The sequence below is a fragment of the Amblyomma mixtum genome, chromosome 1 (assembly GCF_055824585.1).
Source record: "Amblyomma mixtum isolate Tamu chromosome 1, ASM5582458v1, whole genome shotgun sequence".
NCBI lineage: Eukaryota > Metazoa > Arthropoda > Arachnida > Ixodida > Ixodidae > Amblyomma > Amblyomma mixtum.
In genome coordinates this window covers 182,992,794-183,015,380 of record NC_143012.1, presented here as the reverse complement: position 1 = coordinate 183,015,380, position 22,587 = coordinate 182,992,794, and the positions used below count along the sequence as shown (strand labels likewise).

At 45.3% G+C, this 22,587-nt stretch overlaps 1 protein-coding gene across 1 annotated transcript in view; it reads left to right on the top strand.

Moving 5' to 3' along the window:
- Positions 1-12,793, top strand: part of LOC149370175 (uncharacterized) — a 230,897-nt gene extending 218,104 nt beyond the window's left edge. The window contains exon 4 of the mRNA XM_089560409.1: positions 12,695-12,793. Within this exon, the coding sequence (XP_089416535.1) occupies positions 12,695-12,728 (34 nt within the window). The 3' untranslated portion in view covers positions 12,729-12,793. The remainder of the gene's footprint in view (positions 1-12,694) is intronic.
- The last annotated feature ends 9,794 nt before the right edge of the window (positions 12,794-22,587 follow it).

The following is a 22,587-nucleotide window of genomic DNA, read 5'->3' as shown; positions in this document are numbered from 1 at the left end:
ATTCACACTTCGATCAATCATTGAAAGAAAACTATTCCTCAGAACCGGCGCAACACCGGAGCCAACGCAAATTCCTTTCTTTTGTATAAACAATCCACAGTCGAACTCCACCACTGTAGCATTAAGGTAAAATTATAACAAAGTAATAAAAATCCCTAGTGACACACCAGATTTGTTTTGAAAGGACGCAACCCCCCTTTCCTCAGTGCATGCTTGAACGGCTGTGAACAATTCCTGATGGGGAATGAAAATTCAGGGGGCACTTTGACTGTCTAAAGTGGGTAGAGGCGGAAGCGTTTTCCGCACCACCTTCGCTGTTTCTGTGGCACTGGTGGCGTCACATATATTTGAGTACTAATTACTAAGTTATGGCAAATCACTAATTAATTGTAATTACTGATTAATACCTGAATACTAATTGACCGCTAATTAATGACGCTTAAGCTTCGCCTTTAGGAGTGGAACGCGACAGCGCGTTGTAGCGCTGCCAGGGAGTCCACGGAACGCCACCACCCGTTCGGCGCGATGCCTTGCCCTTTGAACGCAACGCTTTTTGAGGAAAGGAAATGGCGCAGTAATTCTCTGTAATCTCGGTGGACACCTGAACCGCACCGTAGAGGAAGGGAGGTGGGAGTGAAAGAAGATTGATAAAGAGGAGCCGTTATGAAGAAAATGAAAATTGTATTTGAGGAAAGGAAATTACGCAGTAACTGTCTCACATATCTCGGTGGACACCCGTCAAAATTCAGGGGGACACTGTTTTGACCTAAAGTGTGGTCACTGATGTGTGGTTAAGATGTTAAGCTTCGCCCCTAAGAGTGGAACGCGACAGCGTTTTGCAACGCTGCCAAGGAGTCGATAGAACGCCATCGCCCATTCGGTTCTACGCCTCGCTCGTCGGTAAATTGGTTTTTGAGGAAAGGAAATGTATCTGTCTCTCATTTGTCGGTGGACACCTAAACCTCGCCGGAAGAGAATGGAGGAGGAGGAGAGTGAGTGAAGACACCGTATTCACTAGACGCGCCTTTGTTCATTCCAAACCATCGTGCTGACATGGCGGAGTGGATAGCGTGCTCGTCTCTCACGCCGAAGACCGGGGTTCGATTCCTGAGCTCGACCAATTTCTTAATCGCGTTTATTTATTTATATGGCCTGACTAGTAAAGCTAATTAGGCTAATTGGGTAATTAAGCAATTAACTAAGCTCAGTCCCACTTACTTGGAGCATCACTATACGATCCCTTCAATTGGTTGTATGGTTACTAGCCAAAGTGCAATTGGCCCCGTTTGAAATTCGCGCACTGTGACGTCACGACCGTTTCCACCCAATTGAAAAGCGTGACATTTTCTGTCGACAACTGCTGCTTACAACGATGAGACATTAAAGGCTTCCGCCTTAAAATAGAAAAGATCTTTCACATCAACAGAAAAGAAATACCCAATTTTCTGCTTGTCTCGAAGAAATTCAGTGATATCCAGAGAGTTTTTTGTTGCGAAAGCATCAGTGACCGCAAGCTGGTTAAGATGCTTCAGTTCCTCTTGAAACCGCATTTGCCGAAAACCGAATCCGAAAACCGCATTTACGCAGAATAGCGGCCTTCCGTCCATTCAGTTATATCCAGCGTTAATTGTATAGTTCACGTGAGTGTGAACGGCATACCATGAAGAGCATCAAGTGGTCGGTTAACACCGTTAGGCTCCGGCCCAACGTATTGACATGGTAAAGTTTAATTCTGTAGAGTTAATTTATTGGCAGCGACAGTAACACCGTCCAGCCTGCATGAAGTTATCTATATTCAAAGCGATGCTAGTTGTGAGCAGTTTCGTGGGCAGCCTGGAAAATACATTTTTAACATATATTAACATGATTTTACCGAAAAGCATTACGGGTACCAAAAGCTGTAAAATAAACAATGAGGGGTCTGGTCAGCGAAGAGATCAGATTGAATAATACACGCATCTGTAAGTAAAAATTTGATTACAAAAAAAAAAAGAAGGATTACAATCTCAAAAGAGCTCTTCACTGAGAACCGAGAAAGCGTCCACTGCCAAAAAAGCTTTCTTAAGTGACTCACGCGGCAAAGGTCATCTTCTTCATCACTTCCAGAGAACAAGTTCGAGTGGCCCAAAGTACCACACTATCGATTCTAAGGAACGGAAAGTGCAGCTCTCGGAGCGTGGCGCAGTTGTTCGCAGCGGAGAGGAGGCCGTGCAGCTCGAATTCGTTGAAGTCGAAGTCGAGAGCAAGGCGTCGCAATGACTTCGTCGCCGCGAGGCCCTGGATCAGGTTTTGGGCGTGCCACCTCACTTGCAGTGAATCAAGCTGCGAATATTCCACATTGCTTAACTCGTAGTCTTCTGCGCGACCATTGCGGTTTCACAAAGAACTATTAAGAGCACTTTGCCCCTGTATATTTACGGGTGAGGCGTTCGTGAAATGTGCCAAAAATATGTGCTCAGTTCGAAGTCTAGCTGGAAGTGGCATGGGATTCGGATCAATTGTTAGTTCATCCACATAACATTGAATATATTATGTAGTAATGCCTAATTTGTTCACACTTAGAATTGTGTCCGGCACTCCTATTTCACGATCCCAGCATCACCTAGTGTAGTGAAATTAAACGCTTGATCCAAGCGTAACTCGCATGAAGGGAACTGTACCACTGAGAATTCCGCGATTATTTATTTTATCAGTCATTTATTTATTGAATACTGCGGACATGATGTATATTGAAGCAGGTGAGGGAAATACCCACAGGGGAACCCCAGGTGGTCGAAATTTCCGGAGCCCTACACTACGGCGTCTCTCATAGCCTGAGTCGCTTTCGGACGTTAAACCCCACAAACCAACCAACACAGGGGAAAAAGCAAAGCAAGTATGATAGCACCGAACTATAGAGATACCACAAAATAAGCAATGCAAATGTACAGTTCAAAATGCTGGCACAGTATAGGTACTAACCCAACAGTGAAGATATCAAGAATGATTATAAAGCTACGGAGAGTTCTCCGGTAGAGTATTCAAATCAGAAACTGTTTTCGGTAAAACAAGAAATTGTATACATTTGTGGGTGCAAAAACAGGTTTCAGGCTGAGGGTATGTTTTTGGCGCGGGGCTCGTCTAGAATCATTAGCGATGTAATTTTCGGATCGATTACCAAGTCGACAAAAGTATAATTAATTAAAGAAGTTGAGACGGGCTTTCTTCTGTCTGTAAGTGGTTCAAAGTCTGCGAGTTTCAACATGGCGGACGGAGAGCCTAGGCGCCTACAACAGTTGTAAATGAATCGTTCCGCAAGACGTTGCATTTTTTATAGTTTTTGGTTGTCATCTATCGTATAGAGGTCTCATGCAATGCAGGAATATTCGATTCTTGGCCTTAGAGCGGGTTTATATGCCTTTAGTCTTAAGGCAGTAGGTCAACCGCTAACCCGAAACTTCAGAAATCCTAACTTCTTGCGGGCGGAGGAACATACATTATAGATGTGTTTTGTCCACTTGAGCCGTGACGTTATTGTGACACCTAGATACTTATATACTTTTAAACTCTGATTGCGTTGTGAGTAATGTCGTATGAAAAATTAAGTTGCGTGGTCTATTTACTGATTCAGAGAAAAACTGTCTTGTCGAAGTTAATAACAATGTCCCATTCGTTACAACATTTTGCAAGTTGTAGATCTGTGTTCAAAGTAAGCTGGTCGGACACAGATTTGATAGAATTAAATATAATACATTACTCCGCAAAGAGCTTTACTGACACCGAGGGTTTGAGAGCTTCTGCGAGGTTGTTTATATAGATATTGAATAGTACTGGACCCAAAACCGATCCCTGAGGCACACCTGAGTAAACCTCTAAGAATCGAGAGGTGGCTCCATCGATGTCGACAAGCTGCTTTCGTTTTTATAAATATGATGTGACCCAACTGATTCTTTGATCCAGAGTGCGTATTAATTTCATTTTTGTTACTAATTTATGATGAGGAACTATCGAAAGTTTTCTAATATAAAAAATCAAGTCGACCTGGCCACCACAATCAAGCACTTTGGCAAGTTCATCTACAGTTACCACTAGCTGTGTTGTAGCTGAGAATCCCGACGGAAGCCATGTTGCGCTTTGGTCATTATTCCCGTCGGGTCTAAAAAATTGTTGAGGTATTTGGTGAGTACGTGTTCTAGCACTTTGCAGGAGGTGGAAATGAGTGAAATAGGTCGGTAATTACCAACTTGCAGTCGGCTGCCACTTTTAAAAACCGGAAACACGCGGGAAATTTTTTATTCAGCTGGCACTACACCCGATTCAAGAGGCTTGTTAAATATTATTATCAATAACTTGGCTAGTATTTGAGCGCACATTTTAAGAAACGTGGTGGATATATTATCGGGGCCGGGGGATTTCCTGGGGTCTAGCCGCATGAGCTTGTTGTGTTGTATTTTATGGCACATATCAACTAAGGCCATCGTTCGCCAAGGAAAGATATTTGCGAAAAGTTCGCTGAATTTCATAGCAATGTGACAAAATCATCAGTGGTGGAGAGGGCCTAAAACGTCAGCACTACCTAGTGATCACATAGAAAAGAAATTTCAGAAAATGCTACTAGTAAAAGCTCTAAAGAGGGTTAACCTCAGTAGCTATCCTTGACTTCGCAAGGATCTCGAGGCTCTCAGCAAACCAAATAAAGGAGTCAGCCTTCTCAGGACTGAGAACGCTGCTGAGGGCTATCAGAAAAAAAAGCGAACACTGGTCAGGAGAAATTCTGTTTGCCTTTAAAAAAACATGTCAACTATTGAGTTATCTCCCAAAGGCAGTGCTAGAGGAAAAGGAATGCATTCGTGATAAAATTGAATCGAATACTTTTTGCTATCTTTTCCTGTTTCGCAGAGGATAATAAGATGTGGTTAGCCGTAAGTCAATCTCTGAATTGGACACAGACAGGCTTGTCTTGTTTCGTCAGCATAAAGCTGTGTGGCCAATACGAAGACAGCAGATAATGACTTCCTTGAAATGTTTCTGGTGCACACATGACTTCCATTCACCTAAAACTAGTTATACCAAGTGCAGTTTGTTATTTATTTCGTTGTTCCAAAGAGGATGCCATTTTTTCTTGCTTTACGATGCACTAAGTTCTTGCAGTCTTGATAGGGCATACTTATTCTTTAAATTTCTTTGCACCTAGCTTGAGCACGCACACATCTGCTCTTTCGTTGCTTTTTATGCCGACATGACTTGGTACGCACCAGAGTCTTATGTTTTGCCCTTGAGCTATGACTTGCGAATGATCGCCCTAAGCAGCGGAGTGATTGCATTAATACAGTTAAGGTTGGTAAACACACTTAACGAGTCTCTAAGTCATGCTCTTTGCGATGTTCTCGTTTAATATTTTTTACTATGGCTACAGAGATGGCGCAACATTCGGAAGTGAAGATGGATGCTGAATATAGAAGTCTTAGTATTTTATTCCAATTCCCGTGTACCACTGCGCTTGCAACATAATCGTCTGTTTTTGAAGTTTTTGAACCATCAATAAAAATATGAAAGTACTGTAGTTGTCCTCGAGTGCAGAAAATTCTTGTAATGTACACTGTTGTGGAATTAATGTTTTACGGAACTGTAAGAGTGAACTCACAGATTGCATGGAAATTGTACCATGGCCGCAGTGGGCTGTGGAGGAGCAGTGGCTTGGTTGGTATCTTGCGATTTGTTGTTAAAGAGTGTTCTAGATGGCCACTTTGTACCGATTTGGTAACAAATATGCTTCTGCAGTAAACGGAATTTTAGAATGTACGGGCATGTGACCACGGCACTTCTCTCTGCAAGTGATGGTTCGTTCGGTTCTTCACACATACGTTTATGGGCGAAAACCTGTATGCGCCAGTTGAAAGGCGCAAACCTAAATTAAGTAGTAGATCCTGTCGATTAAGGTACGATGGTCTCGCTAACTCATAAACTATGCATCCGTGATCTAAGGTAGAGCGTTGTACAGAGCGATAAGTTTGGATAAGAAAAGTCCTATCGGAAACCAGTGTTTTCTTTAGAGTACTTTTAGTATATTCGGGGATCGAGAAGCTTTCTTTTTGAGGGTGTCTGTGTGTGGCAGGAATGCGAGCTTTTATTGCAAAGTTATTCCTAAAAATTTCTCCTGATCTTGTAGTGTGACTTCCTTCAGATAAAAAATGGGTTCAGTGTGCAACCCTCTCCTGAACGAGAGCAGAACAGGTACTAACTTTTGTGCAGAAAACTTGAGACCAATTCTTTTCTTCCCGCGTCATTAGTTCGTTTACAGCCATCTGTATTTGCCTCTCACATGCTTTAACGCTATATGATGTGCAAGCAATCTGGACATCGTCGACAAAGACTGAATACATGATGGACTGTGGAATTCTTTTTGCTAGGGAATTCATTTTTGCTGTGAATAGTAGTACTTAAAATGCAACCCTGAGGCACACCGTTCTTTTGAGTGAAGTTCTTAGAAAGGGTGGCAACGAGCCGTACTTGAAATGAATGGCTGGGCAAAAAGTCACTAAACCATTTAAGCATCCGCCGTGGAAACCGAGGTCTCCAAGGTTCCGCACGATGCAAAACCTCCATCTGGTGTCATGGGCTTTCTCTAAATCAACAGAGACCACAAGGCAGTGTTGATGTGTGTAAATGCTTCTTGGACTGTATTCTCAAGGCGGACAAGATGATCGGTTGTAGAGCATGCTTTTTTAAACCCACACTGTTGGATGTCAACAAGTTCACGGGACTCAAATACAAACGTTGCTGTTCTGCTCAATACACTTTCAAAGGATTTTGCAAGAGCGCTTTTCAGAGCTATGAGCTTGTAATTTCCAGGGAACGTAAGCACCTTTTCCAGCTTCAACAATGGTAATATAATGGTTTTTTACAAGCCTCCGGTATCTCTCCTTATACCCATAGTTTCGTAAACACTTAAGAAGTGAGTCTACAGCGGGTTCGGACATATGGGCGAGCATTTCGTAATGAATACTATTTGGTCCCGGTGCTGTCTATCTACCGGAAGAAAGTACGCCAGTTTCTTGGAGTGTAATTGGAATATTATGTGCTTATTGATCACTTCCCGTTGTTAGCTGTGTTTAACTTTCGGCTGTGTTTCTGCATTTAAAAAATCATTCTGTACAGTGAGAGTAAGTAGATGCAGTGGAAAAAGGTTCACCTAATATATATCTGCTTGGTCTTTTATATCTGCATGCCAGGGGCTTTCAGAAGAGGAACCATGAACGGAGAATAGCGACCATCTAGTTTGCGGACCTCCCACATTTTTTTTTTCGATGTAAGTTGGCTGTTCCTAGACGAAACGAATCTCTTTCACGACGCTTTTTTTGGCAATGCGGCGAATGTTGCGAGCTTTCGCTCTTGCTTTTTTTTAAATTTGAAGGTACTTCTTGGCGGTGTAACTGCAAATATACCTCAACATTTATTTTGTTGTTTGTTTTTGCTTCTATGAATATCGCGTCCACGGCAATCTCGTTTCAACTTGCTTGGCTTACTTTTGTGAAACTCTAGGCGAAGTAGTGTGCCTGCTGTACTTGCATAAAGTATTACGCCCAATTGATTAAATTAAGCATCTGTAACACATTACGCCCAAACTACAGCTGATTTGTTCAAACAAGAAAACTGAAATGAATGCTGTTTTTTTTTTATATTTCATAGCAACCATACAGGGTCTGCAATCTGCACTACGGCGCGGTTAATATGAACAGCTGTTTACAGAAATCCGTTAACTTCATGACAGAGCAACAGCCAACGTTCACGATTTAATTTTCCACGGCTGCCGGAACACTACGACTCGCAGGAAACCGCGTGCGTACGAAGACGCCCGATCTGTCCACAACGAGGCACTTCATGTGTCTATTTCTTTATTAAATTTTGACGCAGCGGGCCGGCTTCGCACGCTGACGAGGGAGCTCACAATTTCTCTTGTGGAACTGATTTTTTATGGCGCAAGGGCATCGGGGGCCGAAGAGCACCGTTGCACGAGATATTTTTCTTCTTGAAGGTGCTGTCAAACACCCACTTCCCAAGCATTCCACCCGGAAGAGGCCGAGCGCCAGGCCAAGGGAAAGCGTGTACGCATTGTATCACCGGTGGGTACCCGGCGGCACTGCGCATCGAACCCCCTGCATGCGAAGCGGGTGCTCTTACCTGGAGGCCACCACTGCGGTCGCTTGACACAAGACAATGGCTTCGCCTTTCTCCTATGATACCGCGACAGAAGTAACACTGCTCTGCCCCCTGCAACTTGATGTTGATTTTACAAAGAAACAGTTCTTCTGCTCTAGCATGGCCAGTAGTCGTGCCTGTGACACATGTAGTGTGAGCCGATATTCTGATGACTACTGTGAGCGTAGTTCTTACAGCTGTGAGAGGCGTCCCTATGCGGTGCTCTGCGCCGCCACAATCCTCGCCTTCTGGTGGAACGGGAGATCTTCGCAGTGGCGGGGCAGCAATCGGCGGCCCTCAAATCCTACAAAGCAGTCTATAGCTATCTGAGAGTGACATGCTTGAGTGACCGATTGTTATTGTTCTCACACCCTTTCCTTTTCTTATTTTACATATATCCTTATAGCTCACCCCACTGCGGGATAGTCAAGTGGAAGATGCTCTGTCGGACCACCTTTCCTCTTCCTTTCCTTCCCTGGTCCCCGTCCTACGCCCAATCCATGAAAAACTGCAAATGCACCAACGTCGACACTCTTGAGCTATGCAATATGTTCTTTTTACTTCTCCCGTGTTTTGTCACAAAAAAGAGTGATTGCCGAAGAAAATTTATGAAACCTGCGTTGATATACGATATGCCAACTAACGATAACTCTAGTCCGTTATGATGCTCGCGTGAGCCTTCCTCCACGTTGTTTAACGCAATAGCATTGAAGGCCCTGTTTTGCAGAACTTCCACTGTCGGCGTTGCGGGCATCGGAGTTACGCGCTAAAAATCACGGGCATGGCTCTGGCAGCTGGATCCCAGAGAACAATATAGGAGGCAGGCGGGCCACCTAGGTTACGCTACCTTGCGGCGTCAAGAGCACTGCTCGAACTGTTAACGTGTTGGAGTGGCGAAACATTTCTCTAATAATTTCACCTCTTCTGTAAAGCGCAAAGATGTAAGGTATATTGTTCTGCCTAGATTGATATGCTTGATTCGTTCTTTAGCTTATTTTCTGACCCTATCTTAATTGCACAATGATTCGCACCAGCATGCAAAGTGATATCAGTGCTGTATGACCTAAAAATGTCCCATGCTGTCGGCTGCGGTGTCTAGGACCTAGATATGTTGGCAGGTAGGCCAGTATATATACCATCTTTCGCAAAAGTATTCAGGCCACGGGCTTTGGTTGTCTGCCGTGAAGAAGTCTACACGACACCCCTAAAAACCAAATGGTCTCTAAAAGTTCGGAAATGAGAGACCAAGGGCTCTACATATCTTACACAGAATTACAGCTGACTTGTGTCCATAAGTAGTCCTCTACACAGCTTAGAAATAAACCCGTTTACTAGATTTGTTCTTACAAATACGGACAAATCTTTTTAACAGTAATGGGACCGACCAGCAGCAGTTCAAGGAGCGCAGTGCAGAGGTACACGAAGTGAGTCAGGATCCCTGAGGGATTATTGAGTGTGACCGTCATGACGCTTTTCGACCAGCGCCTACCGGCCAGCGCTTCGAATAAACACCTTCACATAATAAATCCTCGAACGGAGCTGTGAGCTGACTGTGTCACATCATGTTTCTCCCGAGAGCCGCAGGAAGCTGCTCTCTTTGGAAATATAGAATATGTAGCAGGAAAACTTGGGGAATGCCAGCACTCCTCTGGCGCGCTACATTCGCGCAGCGCATTACATTGCGTAAGCGGTTAACCACCCTGAATCCAAAAACACCGTCTTCAATATCAGGACTGTGCTCATCACTTGTACAAGTAAAACTGTCGCTCAGTTCTGCTGCAGTGCCCCTCTTGCACAAACAATGTACGCGAGGGATCTTGCCGCTCTCGTCACTGCGACGTCCGGTTCATCCCTGGCAACGACAGCACCTCCGCAACAGCCGCAACGGCTGAAACCTGCAGCTCTACGAGAAGGGCGTGTTACGTATTGAGAGTGCGGCCAAGTTGACCGCGGGAAAACAAGTTAACGGCTAGCGACGTCACTAATAAAACCAGCCGTGTGGGAATGTGCACTTGCGACACTTCACACAAAGCCTATGTTCGGGGTCAATCATAATACGTTCAGCCCAGCGGATCTCATTAACAAATACGGCCAAATACCATGAGGAGCTAGACTTGAGAGGTTGAATCCAATCTGTGCTCGTGACTACCGTGTCGTAATTTGCGTCGCTACGCTCGACTGACATTCTTTCGGGCTCGGTATGACTTGCGGTGGTCAGTCCACATAGCGGGCCAAGCTCCCAAAGGGACGGCTCTTAACGGATCCACACCACCTACGTTGCCCTGTGCGTGGCTTCTACACATTCACCTCTTACGCGAAGGGAATTATGAAAGAGAACGAACTTAAAACTGGCATAGAAGTACAAAATTAAAATGCAGTATTCTTCGGGAAATGGAGTGAAGGAATAACGCACCTGAAGGTATGCGAACTTGGGAAGAACACCCGTAAATATTGAATAAATCGTAGTAAATGGCTATGTCACAATCTCAAAAGTGAAGTTCATTCGGGCGCTGTATAATCAGCTGTGATAAGTCCGAGAGCACTCTCGGACTTGTCAATAATATGGTATGAAGAATAAGCGGTACAACGTTTTCGCTACCTTAGATTCACGGCACGAAGAGTTCAAACGACAATCATAAATAGGAGTGAGGCGCCTTCATAACCATTTTCAATTCACTATGCCAAACCACGGCACAAGAGCACGAAAAACAAACATTGGGGAACGCAACAGCATCACCTACCTCTAGTGTTCTTCTGTTCCATCGGCACTGGCCGCAGCTGATATCCAGGATTGTGCTGTTCCTCATTAGAAGCGTAGAGAGCGACATCGCATCCTGCCAGCCTAAAGTGAAGTTGTCCATGTGGAGGTTCGTCACGGTTCGGTTTTCCACCAGCGCCTTGAACACGAGTGCTGCTGTTCGGGAGTTCTCGGGAATACGTACACAAAGCACAGTCAGGTCGACCGGAACGAAAGGGTTGGCAAGCATCCGCAGAAATTCTGCCGCACGTGTGCAACAGGAGAAGGTGGAGTCCAACTCCAGACGTTCCAGGGTGGTCATGCGTGATAGGGCATCCAAAGCCTTTTCCAATAAAGCCTTCGCCGAAGGATTCTGCAGCAGAGGGAGATCGGTGAGGGCGAGATGTATTTGACGCTATAGATAGTCCTATCCTATCTTCACACTGAAGGTATGAACATTGCTAACCTTCTCGAATCTATTGTACCTTTCGGTGAAGATATTGTCAGTGGACAACGAAGAAGACAGTTATGTGCTCGTGCAATGAGCGCGAAGAGGACGAAGTGTGATCTGTGCGCCGTTGGCCGGCAGTGGTTCGACTGAGCTGCTGGGAGCTGCTGTCAGCATCCCTCAGTGACTACTCCTTGTGTGCCTACATTTACGTAACATCTCTTGGTGGAGGTGCGGGGGGAATGTAGGGCCCTTATCGCGTGTTCCGTCAGGTGACCGACGTGACTTATGAGATTGCCCCACTCGACCCTCCGTCGTCATCCACCCCCGCTACCACTGACGCTGTTCACGTGGTTCGCTTCAAGCCATACAGTGCACCGGTTCCGTCTTCCACTTAGCATCGGGACGATGCTTTCGCCGCCGGGAGTTGTGTCAGTGGACAACGAAGAAGACAGTTATGTGCTCGTCCAATGAGCGCGAAGAGTACGAAGTGTGATCTGTGCGCCGTTGGCCGGCAGTGGTTCGACTGAGCTGCTGGGAGCTGCTGTCAGCATCCCTCAGTGACTACTCCTTGTGTGCCTACATTTACGTAACAATATTTCAGGTTGCATCCCCTGTTATTGCAACAGTGCTCTACATGCCAGAAAGTTATGTTCTTCAGTATGAAAAGAACGCTATCAGTGAGGAGACATTGGATTTCTGCGCACTCAAACGGCTTCACGTGGCACAAATTTTACTATGACATTCAGGATATTAAAGGAAAATAAATCTCACCAGTGAAGTGCACAACGCTTTCACTATTATGAGCTGCAGATGTTTTTCATATCAAATTAATATCTCAGTTGTTGATTGTGGGCTTAAACGTCCCGGGGCGACAAATTGTCTATGATGGAAGCAACAGTGCACGACTTCAGACTGCACTCCATAAAAATAAACTTGAGAAAGTTCAAAACAGATCTGCCCGTTACGTTGTGTACGTAAGTCAGCCAATGATATGTTATTTAGTGCGACGCTACCTAAACAAGCATTAGGCTGGTAATCACTAGTTCGCAGAGCCGTGCTTCGCTTAAATCTTTCATGACATCATTCCCGAACAGGTATCCCACGTGAAAATTACATCTTTTCACCTCATTATGCGTCCTTACGTCTGGATCACGACAAAAAGTGGGCGAATACAAGTGCAAAACTGAATCTTTCAGTTCTTTTTTCCCCCAAACAATTCGACAGTGGAACCGCTTGCCCTCGGCTGTTGTGGCGTAGACTGCCAGTGACGCATTTTCATCTGCACTAAATGGTGTAGCGGCACTGAAATGACGCATTTCTGCTCTCAGTTCACTGCAGATGCTGTTTGCTGGTTGCACCTGAATGTGATAAGTATTTTCCTATGCTTCTCTACGTGTGTGTTCTCATTTCGTAGTTTCTGTATCTCCCCTGCCATATGTCACGATTACAAGTGACGACAGCCTTGTCCCTGTTATGTAAGCACATGCGTGCGTTCCCTTTGCGTGTGTATAACCGCGTATCTGCTTTTTTGTTATGGTCTATACTTTTTGTGTTGCTGTCATTACTTGGATGTGACGCGTCTTGCATTTTGCATTGTGCTATATTCATTTTGCATTTATAACCCCCCCCCCCCACTTTAATGCCAAAGGGCGCTGCGGGTGTCAGATAAATAATAATAAATCAGTTAAGACCATTTATGATTCTTTATTGTGCGCTGACACTCTACAGCACACTGGTCTTTTTTTTAGTCTGCATCGGAAATTAAAAAAAATATAAGGAGGTTTAATGTCGCAAAGCGATTCGGGCTATGAGTGACACCGTAGTGAATGGCTCGGAAATGAATACCACCTGGAGCTCTTTAATGGGCACTGGCTTCGCTCAGAACACGGGCCTCGAGCGTTTCGCCTCTATAGAAATGCGACCACCCTGGCCGGGATCGAACCCGCGTCTTTTGGGTCAGCAGCCGAACACCGTAATCATTAAGACACCGCAGCGGTCAGGAGTGGGAGGGGGAGCGATTCATAGTATTGGGCCATTGTCCACCAACTACGGTTCACTTTAATAATGGCAAGAAGCAGCTGGAACACTCTCAATAATTTTCTGTCGTATCTTTCGGGTTTTCGGAAAAATGGTTTGAAAATAGGTGGAAACAAATATGTCCAGTTCAAGGAATTACGAAATCACTCGAAAGCTGTGTCGCAGATTTTCGTACTATTATTTGCCCTGTAACAGAAATCCTCAGAGAATGCAATATAGCAGGGGTGTTTATCCGAGGTTTATTTGTGTTGTGTTGTGTTTAATGGCGCATAAGCAGCTAAGGCTATCATGCGCCAAGTCAAGGTATAGGATATTTCTTTTGTGCCGATTTTTGCTAACTTGTGATAAAACGGTATAGAGGGTGTAAAGTTGGTTGTACCGCGTAATAAGAGAGGGAAGAAATTTTAGAACTATCTGCAAGTAAAAGCATTTAAGGACACCGGGTAACCTCATCAGCGGTCCTTGGTTGAGCAAGGAAATTTAGGTTCCTAGCCAATCAAATAAAGACCTCAGTCTTCTTCTCAAGGATGAGAACAAGACTGAAGTGTATTATATATAAAGCGAAGCAGTGGATTAAAATTTAGTTTTTAAGAACCCCTGCTTCTTTTAAAATCTAAAAACACAAGACTAGTTAACAATGGCAGGGTGTAAAGGAATACATTCATTATAAAACTTAATAAAGTGTTTCTTTCTTAGTTTTCCGAGGTATGAACATGAGAGAAAAATATGGTTTATTGTGAGCTCGCCTTCGCATCTTTCACGAAGAGGATTGTCTTTTTTCGTCAGTAAGAAATCATGTGTAATGTGTGTGTGTCCAATGCGGATACGACATAAAATTATTCCCATAAAGCGTTCCATGTGCCTGCAGGTTTTCCATTCACCCAAGACTGGCTTTACCAAGTGCACATTGTTAACTTCGTTGTCCCATGAAGCCTGCCATTTTTCTCTAAGTTTATTTTGAACAAACCTCATGCAGTCCCTCTGCGGTATGTTTACTTGTTTTACCTCACGATGGCGAGCAAGCGCGGCACATGCGTCAGCACTCTCGTTAACGCTGATTCTCACATGGCTAGGAACCCAGCAGAACTTTACTGTACGCCCTCGTTTCTCTGGGTTTATCACATTGTGTATTATGCTTCCTATTATGGGTTCGACTGCATTCTTTGGGTTTATTGCTGTAATTACACCGAGGGAGTCAGTGTAGACAACAGTGTTATTTCTGTTTTTCTTCATTATGTCATCTACAGCTACAGCAATGGCGAAGCATTCTGCTGTGAAAATTGAAGCGCACTGGGGCAGCCTTACTACTTTCTCCCTTTTACCTTGTACGGTCTAACTCCCTACACATAGGGCTATTTTAGAACCGTCCGTGTAGAAATCGGCATAATTCTTGTGTTTTTCTCGTACTGCACAAAACGCTTGCTGTATGTATCCTGTAGGGTTTGCCTTTTGTGAATGTGTGTTAGTGCGAAATTGCATACATCAGGAATCGCGTACCAAGGTGGCAACGGATCAGGTCTCCATGCAACCTAGTAGTGCGTCTAGTATGTTTATTCCTTGACTTTTTTCCTCGAAGCGGAGGAGGAGTGGTCTGACAGCTTGAGGTTTGTTGGTAAAGAGTATTCTGGATGGGCATTTAGTAACTATGGGGTAACACAGATGCTTTGGCAATGACCTTATTTTCGGTAGATATGCACAGGCTAGCATTGTTCTCCTGTTGTTGAGAGGTGGCTCATTTGCTTCTACGTGAAGACTATTTAAAGGGGATGTTCTGTACGCCCCAGTTGCGAGGCGCGAACCAAGGTTCTGTAATGGATCTAGCTTTTTAAGGTATGATGGCCTCGCAGACCCGTATACTATACATCCGTAGTCTAAGGAAGAGCGCACTACTCACCGATAGATGTGTAAAAGGCACAACCTATCGGACCCAAGCGTTTTCGGGACAGCACTTTATGTATATTCAGGGATTGGGTTGCTTTTTTAGGGTGTTTATGTGCGGTAGGAACGTGAGCTTTTTGTCGAAAGTTAGGCCTAAAAATTTGTGTTCTTGTTTTACTGGAAGTACGGCTCCATTTAAGAGGAGAGTGGGATCAATCTGCGGTCCTCTTTGGAGCGAGAAAAGAACGGCAACTGATTTTTGCGGGGAGAACCTAAAACCATTTCTGTCAGCCCAGATTGCTAATTTGTTCATGGTAAGCTGTATTTGTCTCCCACAAGTTGACAAGCTAGAAGATGTGCATGAAGTCTGGAAGTCATCGATGTAGACTGAATACATAATGGACTGCGGAATTATTTTGGCTAAGGAATTCATCTTTACTATGAACAATGTAGAACTTAAAATGCATCCCTGAGGCACACCATTCTGCTGGAGGAAATTCTTCGAGAGGGTAGCACCGAGACGAACTTCGAATGAACGGTTCGACACAAAGTCGCTTAGACGTTTTAGCATCCTCCCGCGGATGCCAAGCTCTGCCAAGTCACGAATAATCCCGAACCTCCATGTCGTGTCATATGCCTTTTCCATATCGAAGAAGACAGCAAGCCAATGTTGTCTGTGTATAAACACCTCTCGGACAGTGTTTTCAAGGCAGACGAGATGGTCAACTTTGGAGCTTCCTTTTTTAGAACCACACTGGTGGACATCCAAACGCTTATGGGATTGTAAAATAAACATTAACCTAATATTAAGAACACTTTCAAAAGATTTGGCTATACAGATTGTAAGCGTTATAGGCCTGTAACTGCCAGGACAGGTTGGTGGTTTTCCTGATTTTAGGAATGGAACAATAATTACTTTTTTCCAAGCTGCTGGTATTTTTCCTTCCTCCCATATTTTGTTAAAAAATTGTAGCAGAACTTCTACAGAGGGTCCAGATAGGTGAGACAGCAGTTCATAATGAATTTCATCGGGACCTGGCGCAGTTTGTTTACCTATAGACAGTACTCTCTGAATTTCCTGAAGTGTAATCAAATTATTGTAGTGTTCCTTTGTGCTGCCTGTCGTAGGTAGCCTTTGTTTTTCGATTGCGTTTTTGTATGTTAAGAATGGCTGTGTGTAATGTGACGAACTAGAAACTTGAAAAATGTTGACCCATAATGACTGCTTGTTCTTTAATGCTCGTCTGTACACCGGGGTCTGTTAGAAGAAGAAGTGTGAACGGGGAGTAGCTGCCATTTATTTTTCTAACGTGCTCCCATAATTTTTTTATGTTATTGTGCTTTATATGGAGGACACGCAACATTGCCAAGAAGTTTTTTCGGCATTACGACGTATATATCAGGCTTTAGCTTTTGCCTTTTTGAAACTTATGAGATTCTCGTGACTTGGATACCTACGAAAAACGCCCCAGGCTTTACTTTGCTGTTTTTACGCTATCTTACATTCTTGTGTCCACCAAACCTCGTGCTTTTGGCGCACCAGTCCTGTGGACTGTGGAATAGCTAGGCGTGCAGCATCGATGACACACTTCGGGAGATTTTCATTTATTCGTCAACGCTAAGTGTGTGTGAGAAAATACTTTCTAAACTGCCTTTTTCGCTGTATAATGCCCAGTCAGCTAAATAGAGCTTCCATCGTCGTGGTTTAGTTGGGAGTATGGCAGGTGAGGATGATTGGCTGATAAAAACTGGCAGGGGATCACTCCCATACGGGTTGTCTAAAACATCCCATTTAAAATCGTTAAAAACAGATGGTGAATTAAAAGACAAGTCTACAGAGCTCAGTTTTCCAGACGTTGGTGAATAGAACGTGGCCTTTTCTGTATTTAAAAGACATACATTATTTGTGAGAATAAAATCTTCGATGATCAGGCCCCTAGCGTCACAGCATTCGCTTACCCAAAAAGGGGAGTGAGTGTTAAAATCCCCGACTACTAGGTATAGTCCTGGCAGTTCAGCGATGAGTTCCTGTAGGTCACGGACTGTTAATTTTATATGCGGAGGAAGATATGCAGAAGAGATAGTTATGGTTTTGTTGCTGACAATGCTGACCGCAACTGCCTCAAGTTTGTTTTGAGTCTGATCTCTTGAGCAGGGACGCCGGTTTGAACGACAATTGCGACGCCTCCTGAAAGTCTATCTGCCTGCTCGCGATCTTGTCTAAATGTTTACGTTTCAAGATATTCATGTGTTGTGGACCAAGATTTGTTTCCTGTAGACGTAAAGCTACAGGCAATTGACGCTGAAATATCTGTTATATCATTGTAATTCCTCAACAGTCCTCTACAGTTCCACTGAACTATAAAAGCTATGATTATGTTTGGGGTAGGAATGATAAAGGATTTACTTATTTTCTGGGCCCGTTATGAGGGCCCTGTCCTTTCGCTCAAGAGAGCTGTTCCGCCGCTGTAAAGCAGGCGTGCTGGGGCTTAGATCCATCACCCCGTCAGAGGTGCTGGAAGACCGCGGTAAAGCCGCGGGTCTGTGGGTTCCAGGCCTCCCCCGACGGGGGAAGCCCTGCGGGATGCCGACCCATGGACCGGCGCTCCCTGCTTTGAAGATGGCAGGGCAGCCTTCGCTGTCCCTGCCTGGGGCGTGGCTGGTTTATGGTTTATGGGGTTTAACGTCCCAAAGCGACTAAGGCTATGAGAGACGCCGTACTTAAGGGCTCCGGAAATTTCGACCACCTGGGGTTCTTTAACGTGCACTGACATCGCACAGTACACGGGCCGCTAGAATTTCTCCTCCAAAGAAAATCTAGCCGCCGCGGCCGGGATCGAACCCGCGTCTTTTGGGTCAGCAGCCGAGCACCATAACCGCTGAGCCACCGCGGCGGATGGGGCGTGGATGTCCCTGCCCTAGGCTCGGTGAAAGTGGCTTCCACAGGTGCCAGAGTGCTGCTTGGTGCACCGCCTCTGCGCGCCACATCAGCAAAATTTGGTTTCGCTGTGAAGGAGAATATGTGGGTAAGCGCAAAACGCCTCCTCGCTTCTCTAAACGAAATACTTTCCTTTGTCTTTACGGTGATCATTTCTTTTTCTTTTTTCCAGGACGAACATGCCCAGGAGTACGCCGCGTGGTCTCCTTCACAGTCAGCGCAGCGTAGAGCTGCGTCACATTCCTCAGATTGGTGGTCCTTTGACGCGCACTTCGCGCAAGATTTGCAGCCGCGGCAGCTCTGAGCCATGGCCAAACCTCTGACAATTGAAGCATCTTCGGGGGTTAGGGATATAGTGTCTAACATTTACTTTGAGGTATCCAACGTCGATGGTTTCAGGAAATGTGCATATGTTGAAAGTGAGGACCAGGTGTTTGGTATCTATTTCTGTGTTGTCCTTGTGGACTTTGATTCGGTACACATCTATGACGCTTTGGTCATAGTCCTAGCATTTCTTTTTCTTTGAGGTGTAGAAAATCATTTTCTGAGATGACGCCACGGACAGTGTTGAGGGATCGGTGAGCTGTGATGAAGAAAGGTGTGTCCCCAATAAACATTATGTTTGCGAGTTTGGAGGTTTGAAAATTGTCTCGGAGTTCCAGCAGTAAATCGCCGCTCACCATTTTTGATACTTTGTAGCCGGGGCCCAAAGCCTCTGTTAAGCATTCGATACCATGAACGGAGGTAGAATTCTAGCCTGTTAATCTCGCACTTCGCTGTGGACGACATGGAATTTGGGAAATGTTGCTTTCTTTTTGAAAAAAAAAATCTCGGCTTCGTTCCGCCCTCTCTTAAGAGAGCGATCAGGTTTCCAAAAGGGGCGGGGGAGCCATAAAATAATTGAGGTTTTTCGGTCATGGTGCCAGCCACCCACCACGGAGCCCAACAAGGGGACGGGACAGGAACTTGCGAGCAAGTCCTGCCCACGGCCGCTGTACACCTCAAATATAACCCAGTATGACTCAACTCAGGGTAGTTGGTCACACAAGGTTAACCCTCGCCGTCAGGAGAAAAGGAAAAAACCAAGAAGGGAGAAGGATACAGGAAAGTTGTAAAAAGGATATAGAAAGTGAAAGATAGAGAGGAGGATAGGAAAATGCGACTGCCGATTTCGCCCGGTCGGGTCAGGCCGGAGGTGCTGTCTACAGGAAGCTGGGGCCAAAGTGGTGTGTAGCCTCCGCCTAGGGGCCTTAAAGGTCCAAACGCTCACCTTCGGCTCAACCACCAGGATCCCCTTTTCACCGGGCACGGCGATGCCAGGCACGGCTAAGCGTGGGTGCTCGGGTCCGTGGTGGCGCACTGCTCACCATCATCCCTCTGCGGGGATGTCCCTGCGGATGCTCAGGTACCCGTGGTTTCGCAACTCACCAACGTCTGCACGAATCAGACGCCCCTGCGGGGTATCCGAAGTTTGAGGCGAGCAATTTCTTGAACATGAATCATAATAGCCAAGTATAAGCGATTTAAGGCAAATACTGTTCGAGTATGTAAAGTGCGCAGACAAGCCAGGCTTGCGCGCAGCTTGAAGAGGGAGAAATTTTTGCCATATTGCTTCGGACATTCGCTCCGCTTGGACACAGAAGCATAGAAGCATTGAATATTCATCCAGTAGATGTGCTAAGCGTTGAAAAGGGCGCCAGCCACCGCAAATCTAGTGCTAAGTCGGGTCGTCCTCTGTTCTAACGAAGCCATTCAGAATCGAAACTGGCTAATGACCGCCAGGGCCTGATTACCAGATAAACGCCTTGCATTTGCCGATACGACACTTCTCATGAACGATATTTATGCCTATATCGACGGACAGGAAAATTTTCGAGACGCGTAAAGGATGAGCAATGAGAGCAACCACACGGGGGAGCAGATTAATTGGGGAAACACCTCTATCTTATTCAAAGTGAGGAACCTGACGACGCGCCATCCTCTCAAACCCCTATTCGCCCATAGCACGCAAGCAACTTCAAACAAGAACGAAGGCCGATGCCAAGAATATGGGTCCGGTCATTACGTCACATTCTTCGCTTATTAATTCGCTCCTATCCTGCTAATTGCGAACAAGAAACCCGGACAGATTCAAAATTTTCTTGGTTCTGCGCTACGGTCAGTGGCTTCTTGATTTCCTCGGATACGGAACTTCTATGCGCACAGGTGGTAGTTTTACTTCAGCGTTCATGGATGAAAGCTGAGGCTCATGAGCGGAATTATGGCGCAGAGTGCAGCGACCTTGTACAACATGCCACTGAGATGCAAAAATCACACACACAGCTTAGACTACCACTAATACTGAACAGTGCTTACGCTTTATTAATCAGTGGTGCCAGTGGGCATTAAAAAGCACTTTTGTCGCCTGTAACGCACAGGCAGCGCTCCCGAGAGGCCAAGGAAAAGTTCGCGAGATTACCACAGCAGAAACTGAACCCTTCGGCCATATCTTTAGTGTCGTGCTAAGCATGTGAAAGGTCTGCGTACGAAGTTAACCTTCAATTACCTTTAGCATGAATGCAGTACCCAGAGTCGTCGAATCAACAGTTTATGAGATCACTGGTGGTGCGCTGACTCTGCATTGCTGGAGTTAAACGCCACCACGGCAATCAAGCTCGCGCGGCCTGCGTGGCCTCTATTGGTATTACAGCGCATATGAGACGGGAACGAGAAAAAAGTAGAGCACAGAAAATCAACAACAGCAGTTAGTGTTAGTCGCATTACCTGGGGGTGTATACGAATTCCGACAATCCTGAGCCGTTTGAGCTTTGTCGTTTCCATCAGGCCGGCTGTCAAACCGAGCAGCGATGTGGGTCTCTCAAGCTCAAACTTGACTTGGTAGAGTGAGAGTTCGACGAGATGCAACTTGAGGAGGCCATGGATGACAGTGATGGCTTGTGATGTGCCAGCGACGCTCAATGGAACGCGAGCCAGGTAGAGGCCAGTCAACCACGTATTCACTCCTAGGCTGGTCCAGAGGAGCGCCTCGATGGCTCGGTTTCCGCGCGGCGAAGCACTAATCTGGAAAATTTTTGAACGCTTTGCAAAGGCAGCTGGCAGATGTTCGAATGTATCACAGAGGGTAGGTGAAGGTAGCAGGTAAAGTATGAATGAAATTTACTGATAATATGCAAAAGGTTAAAATTTTGACGAGGTCACGTAGGGGCCGCACTAAATTATAGCAGACATCTGCGCAAACACAGAAGCCATCATTTTTTCCATTCATTCCATGGGGTGACCACAGCTACGCCTGTACCAACTTCTCTAAAAAAAACCTATTGATTTGTTTTATCACGAGCTGTGTTGGAATACCGCCGTTACTTAAGGACTGTCCGCAGTATGGCTGAAACCAAACAACTGCATTAAAAAATGCAACGCAAGAAAAAATGATTTAATTATCGCAAGGGCAGCAATGACCAACGAGCGAAGTACCAGAAGTTTTTTTTTTTTTTTTCACGAGGCGGAATGAGAGGTCATTTTTTCATGTATTTAACCAACAGAAGCAAATAAATAGACCAATGGAAAGCTTGCACCTATTGTATTATCGGCGCGTAGCCGGCAGAACTGGCACTCGAACCCTGCACCTCCCGCATGTGAGATCGATGCTCGAGCCACTAAAGCCTACCCAGAATTTTATATAAAGATGTCAACAAATTAGATCCACAAAGCGTATCACAGCACTTTTGCTATGTGAAAATGGTACACTACACTTGACCGAAGTCCGTGCTTGCGTAGTGCGAAATTCGGGCGATTATCGTGTGCCCAGAACTACCACATTGAGTAGAATGCGGCAATCGCTCTTTTGACTTTAATCTGATCATTGCTAGGAAGCGCCAGTTTCACGGGATGTTTGTTCAGCCACTATGCGGCCGTATTTTTGCACGTCAAATTGTGGGCAGCGCAGCAATCGATATCAAATCTTGTTGACCTTAAGAGTCTTCAAATTCGCCCCATTCTCCCCCCCCCCCCCTGACGCCATAGGCGTAGAGGACGCACGGTGAGGTGTCTTGCTCTAGCTGGTTGCCAGCTACTGCAAGCAGCGATTTTAAAAAAAATGTTTGCACAAGAGCCTTCAAATTTCTTCAGAACACGCAAAAAGGCCACCCCTATAGATCTATTCCGCAAGAATTTGCCCATCCAAATCATTTCAGGGTTCCTTTCAAGCTGTATTACTAGCTATTGTTTCAAATTTTCTTACTTTTATCATCACTACGTAATACGAGCTAACATTTCATACCCTTATTCCCGGAGTCCTCATCTGGAACTTGAAAGCCGCTGCCACGTATATGACAAGGTTTCTGAACTGGACGGAACAAGTGCTTATTCGAG